Source organism: Dipteris shenzhenensis, chromosome 28 (genome assembly GCF_047967505.1).
Source record: "Dipteris shenzhenensis isolate YYH24624 ecotype China chromosome 28, Dip_SZ_1.0, whole genome shotgun sequence".
NCBI lineage: Eukaryota > Viridiplantae > Streptophyta > Polypodiopsida > Gleicheniales > Dipteridaceae > Dipteris > Dipteris shenzhenensis.
Window position 1 is genome coordinate 4,511,131 of NC_141623.1, and position 10,244 is coordinate 4,521,374.

At 41.4% G+C, this 10,244-nt stretch overlaps 1 protein-coding gene across 2 annotated transcripts; it reads left to right on the top strand.

The window, feature by feature from the left end:
- Window positions 1-3,428: 3,428 nt before the first annotated feature.
- LOC147883067 (pentatricopeptide repeat-containing protein At4g18520, chloroplastic-like) lies at window positions 3,429-5,960 on the top strand. 2 transcript variants are annotated; one of them, XM_087399819.1, is made up of 2 exons: window positions 3,429-5,060; window positions 5,170-5,349. In XM_087399819.1, exons 1-2 carry the CDS (start codon window positions 3,858-3,860, stop codon window positions 5,206-5,208), a joined length of 1,242 nt encoding a protein of 413 aa, XP_087255945.1. In that variant the 5' UTR covers window positions 3,429-3,857; the 3' UTR covers window positions 5,209-5,349. The 2 variants fall into 2 exon arrangements, with proteins under 2 accessions (XP_087255945.1, XP_087255944.1); XM_087399818.1 differs by having other exon boundaries at window positions 3,429-5,960.
- Window positions 5,961-10,244: the final 4,284 nt, after the last annotated feature.

Below are 10,244 nucleotides of genomic sequence, written 5' to 3' on the forward strand. Positions count from 1 at the left end.
TCGAAGGGTGGGATGCTCCCCAAGCTTGGGGGGAGATTTGGCGCATCTGCTTGGTAATTCCTGTGGATAAACTCATCTTGAATGGTTTATTCTTAATCTCACTACAGAGGTTTCTAGAGCTCCGGCTGGTAATGTTTCGACCAAGGAATCCCTTTGTACTTAATCAATCCTTGTGCCTCATTTTGAGCTTCAAGTTGTAATTCTTTTTTGTCTAAAGATAAACTATCAACAAAGGATTGCAAGTTTATTTGGTGCTAAACGTTTGGGTCAAGTATTGAATTCTCCCCACCCTCTCCTTCTACCTATCTTGGACTATCGAGAAACTTGGGATGTCCGAATTTTAGTCTTGGTGTGATGATATCTTGGATCCTTTAATTTGATGGAGCTTATAAACCTTCGACCAAGGCTGTTGGCGTGGGTGTGAAGCTCACTTCACCGAGTGGTGAGGAGTATTGTTATAGCAAGTCTGCACCTGCAAGTACTTGCAACCAAGCTGAGTACTCGGTACTCATTTTTGGGCTACAAAAGCTGGGTTACTTGGCACTTTTGCACTTCTCAATGCACAACTGCAACTACTCATCTTTCTTTCCGAACATGTTGAAGTCATCCAGGAACATCCACATGAATGTGGCTAGATATGGTTCAAAGACCTTCTGGATCCAGAAACATTGGTGGTGCATTCTTCAATCCAAATGTCATGACATGGCGTACACTCCCCATTGCATGACAAACACTGTTTTTTTAAAATCTTCCTTGGCCATCTATATCTAGTTGTACCCACTAAAGCCAACCAAAAAATAGTACATTTCATGCCCTGCCATAGCATTTAGCAATGTATCACAAAAAGGTAAAGGAAATGGATCCGTGATCATCGTTGTATTTAGATTCCTGTAATCCATGCAAATCCAGAGCTTCCCGCTTTTCTTTAGCATAATTACAATTGGTGATAGCCATGTGACTCTATTTGTCGGGTAAATGAATCCTACCCTCAACAACTTGTCTATCTCCTTCTTCACTTGCTTTGTGTAATTTGGGTTCATTTGATACTGTTGTTCAATTACAAGCTTGGAGTCTTTTTCAGGTTAATACGATGAATACAGAGAGCCGGATCTACTCCCCTGATATCTGTATACTCCCATGCAAATACATCCTTATCTTCTTGCAACAACTTCACTAATTCCTGTCTAAATGCTCCACTAGCAAATAGGCTCACCTTAACCGGTTCCGATTCTACTTGAACTCTTCCACGTCATCATCTTTCACCCTTGATATTCTCCACATCTGATCCTCATACGCCAATTCAACTTTCAAAATTATCTCCTCTCCATATTTTTAGTATAGTGCAATCTCCTCATTTGGTTCAGCATCTAGTATGGCAGGCTAGTCCTCTTCTAATTCAAATCCCTCATTGGGTGCCGGATCTTTTGCTGTAACTATTCGCACTTCTATGATAGGTTGTTTCACCCTACTACTTTGCTGGATGACTACTTCCATGTCTTTCGCTACTATGAACTAATTCACCCAATGAGACAAGAAAATATTGAATTTCTCATGATATTAAACAAAATAAGAGTAGGACAACACTCAGACCATGACTTAAAAACTCTGAATACAAAATGCAAACGATAACTAAAACACAAAGAAAACATACCGCATTTATTCTATACTGATGCATTGAAAGACAAGCACAATGACCAAGTATTCCAACTTCTGCCAGGACAACCGCACATACTAAAAGCAATAGACAAAAAACACAAACAATGTAGCAAAAAAATAAGAACACATGTAGACCCTAAAAGTACAACAGGAGTACACGAGCAATTGAAATTAAAAGTCGGAATGATTATTGAAATATGTTATGGAAACTTGGACATCTAAGATGGTTGGTTAATGGTGCAGATGACATCTTCATGCACTCTAACACAAAAATAAGCCAATAGAATGGGAGAGCAAGGTTGGAAGAACCACAAGATACAACTACAAATCCCTTTACAAAGACAAAACACCAACAAATTGGACACCTATACTTCAAATTCAACGAAAATTCCAAGTAGATAAAAACCACTTAAACACTATAACAAGAACACAATTTCAAATCCAACCAGCTGCCACAAGAACAGTGCATCGAGCACAAGGACTATCTATGGACTACTTCTAACATCAAAACACATGGACTAGTATATACTGCACTTTCAAGAATAAGGAACCCAAACAACTTATATTTATTAGAGAAATTTGAAAACAAACACGTTTGACAACATCGTCTTGCAAGAAATTCAATGCCTTAAAACAGAATCACAGTGGACATTTGATCAAATGGACTGCACAACAATACCAGAAAATACTACTATTATACAATCACTAAACACTATTTTGAAAGCACACATAAAAGACATAACAGCAAACACAAGCATCAACCATGCAACAATTCTATGCTTATAAGAAGCACCCACACAACCCAAGGACAACATCCAGATTAAAGGTTTTTAACACATTTAAAAACATGATGGGCTCGGAATAGCAACATACTACAAGAGACAATTAAACTACAAGACACATACTACATACGGAACACGGAACACAATGCTCACTCACTACATTTCAAACAACAAAAAGTAACATACTAAATGTAATTAACATTTATAGATGCACGAAAACAAAAACTACAACACTCCTACAATGCCTACAAACAATTTTGGAAAAGGTCGAAGCACATACATTCTCGGGGACTTTAATATCGGCTTTAATTAAAACAAAAACATGGACACATTACAACACTTCATGGAAATACAAAACATATAACAAATCATTACAACATCAACAACAATATATGGATAAAAAATTGACCACATTTGGACAAACAATCTCTTCAACAAACAAATTAGTGGAACAACTGAGTACAAGTACTTGTGAGCACTGCCTTCAATTGGTTCTGTCAAAGGAAAACAATTGTCAAGATATTAATTTGCAACACCTGTGATGGAAGCCCATGTATAGAAAAGTTCGAATGATTTGCAAACTTCGTGAGAGAGAGAGAGAGAGAGAGAGAGAGAGAGAGAGAGAGAACCAAAATGGTAGGGGGCCACATGGCGAAAAATGGGTGGGACACTTTTTTAAGACAAGTGTAACGATAGCACTGCCTAGAAGGCAGTGCTAACAAACTTTGCTTATTGGACAAACCATGGAGTTCTTTACACAACCTTTAACACTATTCATTAAAAGATCAAACACACAAGGCAGGCCCGTGAGAGCGAGAGAGCGAGCGAGAGAGAGAGAGCCAAAATAGTCGGGGGCCACGTGGCGAAAAATGGTGTGGGACACTTTTTAAAGAAAAGTGTAACGATAGGGCTGCCTGGGTCCATTCTCAAATTAGAAAGGTCGCTTTTAAGATCCCATGAGGCTAGAGGTCCGCTGGAAGGAGCGAAGATCAAAAGAAACTCCTCACACCATACATGATCTCATTCTAGCCATCAATGCTGCACATTTTGGCCTCCGCAAGGGCAGCCATGGAGAGCCCCAGCATCACGCTAAGCTTTGAACCTGGGTTCGGTATGGCTTCGAGATGGCGCTGGAACTGGCAGTGGAGAGACAGTCCCCCAGGACGCAACGTCCGCGGTGGAGAATGTCTACTTGAAGCGTATGCCTTCAGGTACTTCAGGATTAATTCCAGTCTCATAGTCTGAACAGAGAAACCTTAGGGCTTCAGATTGCAAGCATAGATAATTCAAGGAGTAGCTTTGGAGAGGCGGCTGGCACTATCCAATATAGAAGGCTGGGGTCAAACTCAGAAGACGGCGACTTGATGGAGGAGGCAGCCACAGGTAAGTGAATGCAAAGCATCCAAGAAGTGATTTGAGATGCGGAGCTTAGAGGAGGCATTCATTTCTTTGGAACGGATGCCCCGGCTGCCTTCGGTTGAGAGCTTTATCTGCATGTTGCAGAATTGCAGGAAACAGAAAAATCGAGAGTATGCCAAGCGTGTGCATGCCTACATGGGCGAAATTGGACTGCAGGCTCATATTTATCTTGGGAACTACCTTGTCCCGATGTTAGTGGAATGTGGAAGCGTGTGCGATGCTGAGCAGGTTTTTAACAGGTTGGTCGGTCCAAATGAGTATTCTTGGACTGCTCTCATCATGGGTTTTATAGAATGTGGGGAATCGCAGCGTGCCCTCAACCTGTACCAAAAAATGAAAGAGGATTGTGTACATCCTAGCAAATACACGTTTGTGGCCCTACTAAAGGCTTGTGCTAGGCTGAAAGATGTGGAAAGAGGCTGGGAAATACACTCTGAGATTGCCAGTAATGGGTTGGAAAGAGAGCTTTTTGTTGGCAGCACTTTGGTTGATATGTATGCTAAATGTGGCTCTCTTGCAAGAGCACAGGAAGCATTTGATAAGCTGCCAGTTCGAGGTGTGGTCTCGTGGAATATTCTAATGGCAGGATATGCAGAACATGGGCTTAGTGAGGAAGCACTGAACTGTTTCAAGCAGATGCAATTGGAAGGTGTGTCTCCAGATTCTCTCACCTTTGTTTGCAGCTTGAAAGCTTGTGGCAGCATAGGAGCCATAGACAAAGGCGAAGAAATATATGCTGAGGTTGCCAGACAAGAATTGGAGAAAGATGCTTGGATTGGCAGCCGTTTGGTGGATATGTATTCCAAATGTGGCTCACTTGGAAAAGCACGTGAAGTATTTGACAAGCTCCCAGTTCGAGATGTTGTCTTGTGGACTGCACTATTCACAGGATATGCTGAACATGGGCTTGGTGAGGAAACACTGAACTGTTGTGAACAAATGCACCTGGAAGGGGTGCCCCCAGATGCTGTCATGTTTGTTTGCTGCTTGAAAGCTTGTGGCAGCATAGGAGCACTAGACAAGGGTCAAAAAGTACATGCTGAAATTGCCAGACAAGGATTGGAAAGTGATCCTTTGGTGGGCAGCAGTTTGGTTGATATGTACGCCAAATGTGGCTCACTTGCAAAGGCACAGGAAGTGTTTGACATCCTCACAATTCGAGATGCAGTCTCATGGACTGCACTAATTGCAGGATATGCCCAGGTAGGAGGAACTGAAATTGTTTTCCGTCTGATTGAGAGAATGAGAGGAGAAGGTGCAAAGCTAGATAGGGTTGCATTCCTTTGTGTTCTTACTGCATGCAGTCACGCAGGTCTGGTGGATGAGGGCCAAAAATACTTTGAAGCCATGAGCAAAGACCATGGCATTACACCATCTATTGAGCACCACAATTGCATAGTTGATCTCTTAGGCCGTGCAGGCCATCTCAGCGAGGCGGTAGTGATTGTGGAGAAGATGCCTTTCCAACCAAATCTCGATGTTTGTCATACTTTGTTGGGTGCTTGTCAAAAGTGGGGTAATGTGGAGCTTGGAAGACGTGCCTTTGAACATGCAGTACGATTGGATGAAAAGGATGCTGCAGCTTATATCTTGATGTCTAACATCTATGCAGATGCGCACATGCAGAAGGATGAGAAGAAGGTTGAGGCAATGCGAGAGAGCATGGAAGTAGCCAGAGAAGAACTGGACCGAGACTGGCAGAATTGTGCATTCATTTGTGGTCTGGGATATTAAACATTGCCATAGCAAAGATATATATGCAAAGCTAGAATATCTTTCCTTCAAAATGGAGGAAGGATATATCCCATGGGACATGGGCAATGCTGCAAAGAAAGAGGGGTTATGTGGGCACAGTGAGAAGTAGGCTGTGTGCCCTAATTAATACATGGAAAGCGATACCCATACATGTCGGAAAGATGTCCAAGCCACTGCACTTTATCAAAGATAGATAAAGAACAGGGAATGATTTATGTCAGAGCTGCAAACCACTTTCACATATAGGAAGGAAAATTGTAGCTATGGGGACTATTGGTGACACTAGTGGATCCCCTGTTAACCACTGTTCCTCTTTATATAAAATACTCCTCAAAGAATGATGGAAAAAGTGAGCCGCATCCATGACTCGTATGAAGTGGATTGCTTTTTCAAGAAGGTCAAACTGTTGCCATAAATATCCCTTTGTGATTTTTGAATCTTAAAATGGCCCAAGGGCCTCATATAAAATGTGGCCCTTAATTCCTAACCAAACAAGGTTACCAAACCCCTAAGGGTGAGCTAGTGAGATCATCTCATAGCCATAGGTTCAATGTTTTAGAACCACCCCCAGCCTAAGGTGTAGACCACCATTGAAGCTAATCCGCTTGAAGATCAGATCACACACTCAGGGACTGCATATAAAAGTCTTTTGGCCTAACATCAAGGCCTTTTGTCACCTGCAACCATGTCCTACTATGTGACAACATGGCCCGCTTCGAAGCTCTCTTTCAACAAATTATCCAAAGCCTTCCCACATACAAGCACAACCCTCCGCTCTCGGCCATGCCTATGTGCAGCTAGCAAACTAGTGAGATCATCTCATAGCCATAGGTTCAGTGTTTTAGAACCACCCCCAGCGTAAGGTGTAGACCACCATTGAAGCTAATCCGCTTGAAGATCAGATCACACACTCAGGGACTGCATATAAAAGTCTTTTGGCCTAACATCAAGGCCTTTTGTCACCTGCAACCATGTCCTACTATGTGACAACATAGCCCGCTTCGAAGCTCTCTTTCAATAAATTATCCAAAGCCTTCCCACACAACCCTCCGCTCTCGGCCATGCCTATGTGCAGCTAGCAACTAGAGTTTACAAATATGTGCAGGCTATGCAATGAATGCATCTCTCTCTCACAACTCAACTATAGATAACATCCAAAGGTGGCCACTCTATATAACATGTAGCATAATTTTGCTCATTGACTAATGACGGGTAGGAAGGGGTAAATATAAAATGTGTGCTTGCACGCACACTTTTTTATGTTAGGGAGTGGCTACCCTAGGTATACCATAGCAAGTCATCTTGGCCTTGGTCAAAGATAGTTGCCTTGGCAAGATGACAAAACCAGCTGTGACCATGTCCTCCACACAAGTATATGGGTGGCATTCATGAGCACAAGCTAGTGTCGCCCAAACGAGCGAGAGCACTTGAGAGGAAGAGGAGGGTGGCCGAGAGAGAGAGAGAGAGAGAGAGAGAGAGAGAGAGAGAAAGAGAGCACAAGAAGCTCCTCCTTTTATGATGAACCATCGACTTGCTCAACAAGCCTTTGATACAGCCTGTGTCACCATCATGTTGTCTTTGTGAGAAAGTGTTGTTGATGATGCCTTAATGTGACCATGTTGTGGCCACCTAATTAGAAAGAGTGACACGTATAATCTAGCCTACAATCCCAAATACACATATTAAACTGGTGTGCATGAATAAACTACTGAATGCATATGCAAATGACACATAGAAAAGGAGAATAAACCCCACCTAGCAAATTCTACTATTGGATGCAACAATGAACTGCTACCCCAAGGCAATGTGAGTGGAAGTGAATAGCTATATATGAACCCATACTTATCTCAATCCCAAGCACTCCACCCTTGGATACATCTGTCAAAGACTTAAGGCATCAAGGATTGATAATCATACAATGCTTTACGATCGAGTTTGTCTAAACCGCTTTGGCATAATCCTTAGTTGACTTTCTTTATCAATACTACAACTTATGTTATTCTTTGACACTATCATGTGTCAGACTTTTCCTCATATTCTACTCAAAGATCCATTTAGATCTCAACTACTTTCAGAGTTGGTACACAATTTATCAATCCAGCTACCATCATTACCAACAATCAAAAACATTGATCCAAGGGGATTTTCAATTCAATTACACTATCACTCATGCAACCAGTTGACGGGAGGTTCTACAAGCCAACTGCCACACTTCGTACAAGCCTTCCATACACGCTTTGTTAGGAAAGGAAAAGGATAAGAACTTAATGCTTCATCTTCCATCACCCCTTCCTTTTAATCCCCATATGCAACTTAAGTTGGGGAAATATCTGACGTACAAATCTTTGACATGTACAGAAAGTTACTCACCAAAACAACACTCTTTCATTTTTCCTCGATAGCAAATTGGTTATCTTCCAATGAGCTTTACCCTCTACTTATGAAGTGCAATTTAAGAAGGGGTATTGAGAATATGTAAAATGCACTATGTGCCTATAGTGTACAAAGAGTGGTATAAACTAAATGTCCCTAAATTGTATAGGTTGAGTGTAAATAGACTAAGAGAGCATCAAGGTTCTCCAAGTTATGGTGTGTCTACATAACATTATAGCCTCCTTCATGTTCAATAAGATGGTTGGAACAAAGGCTCTTTGCTATTGCAAAAAGGTCACCTAGGTCTAAGGAAAAGTAAGATAGCTTTTGGCCCCATTTGTTGTGGTGCCACTCGGATCACGTAGGTGTTGATTGCACCTAGCACACTTATCATGAAGAAGCTATAGAGATTAGATATCCCCAGGGCGATTACTTTGTTCACCACTCTCTACCTTGTTGTCCACTTTTCCCCATGTTGGAAGCATTCATCGTTTTTTCATATACGTTGCAATGTAGCTTTAATGAGATGTCTTTGCATTGCATTTTTATCTATATTCCTATCCAAATCACATGATTCAAAATTGAAAACTCATCTTTACTTATAGCGATTGTATTTAACCTCAAATAGCTAAGGATTGAGACAAGATGGTTGGAAAGGTAGTAAGTGGATTGGAAATCCAATGCATTGATGGCTTGATAGATGCAACTAAAATAGCAGAACGGAGATGCGGATCATTTAAAACTCGATCCAAGGGTGATGATTCAGACAATGAGTTTGATTTTGACACATATGAATCTGGAAGTGATATGGACAAGGATATAGAATCCAAAAGTGAAGATTCAGAAAGTGATTCAAAGGATGAGGATGAAAAGTCCAAAAAGAAGCAGAAACATAAGAAAAAAAAGTCCAGCAAGAAAGAGACAAAGAAGTCAAGAAAGGAGATGAAGAAATTGAAAAAGAAAACAAGTAATATAGAAACTCTTGGATGAGAAACTAAAAAGTTTAGGAGCACTAAAGTCAATAGCTTAGTCGAAGTATGAGATTTGCATGAAGGATCACCCAACGAGGGTTTGTTGGTATAACCCCAACACTTGAATGAATCTAACACTAAAGCAACATAGTGGTAGGGAGAGAATCAAGCTAACACTAGGAACGGAAAAGAAAAGATAGCAAACATAATAAAATGGAAAGGAATTGAAAGCAATGAACAAGTACTCACATGTAGACCAAAGTAGCTTGTACTTGAATGGGTTGAGTGATCTAACAAGTGACAAGTACAATGCCTTTATAGGATAGGCACACACACTAAGTACCAAATGCATATGGGATAACTCCCAATATGACACGTGGCACTCCTAGACACCTAGTACTATAAAACTCACACTAGGACTCACTAGAACACACCAAAACTCACTCAACTTGACTCCATTTCCTAACACCACCCCATGGAGGAAAGGTGAGTGACTACTGGAACGGAACCAAGAACAAAACATGACAATGATGGTCATCACACTGTGCAATGAGTGCAATGACAGTCTAGAACTAGACATGGCTCCCATGCTAACTCAGAGGCAAGTGAGCATGGCCTCTCAGGCTAGTGAGCATGGTATAGAATCAGAGGCTCACCTAGCATCGCTTAGAGGCTCATCATGCATGGATGCATGACCAACTTAGAGGTCTAGGAGACCAATGCACCAACATCTTGGAACTGGCATGCCAGGCCTGATAAATAGATCTATCAAAGCCAATACGTGGCTCCCACAGTACATCCCCCTCTTGGATCCATAGAATAATGAGGGACATGGAGCCACACACCATAGAAAACCCATACATAATTTTAGGAGGACTATCCAAGGTAGAGAACCTTTATTGACTCAACACACATGATTTATTGCATTCATTTTTTGGAAACATCCCTAGGGCAAACTACCCAAATACAACATGTTTAGAAAAAAAATGGATCATCATCTCCATTGTCCTCTAGAGGGAGAGAGGGAGAGCATGAAATTGTGTCGGAGGGTCGTCATCTTCATCGTCACTAGCGGCAGCTGCAATCCAACTGACATGGTCCTTAGTTTGCTATTTGGCAAGCTTCTAGTGTTTGACTATCCAAGGTAGAGAATCTTTATTGACTCAACACACATGATTTATTGCATTCATTTTTGGGAAACATCCCTAGGGCAAACTATGCAAATACAACATGTTTAGAAAAAAAATGGATCATCATCTCCATTGTCCTCTAGAGGGAGAGAGAGAGA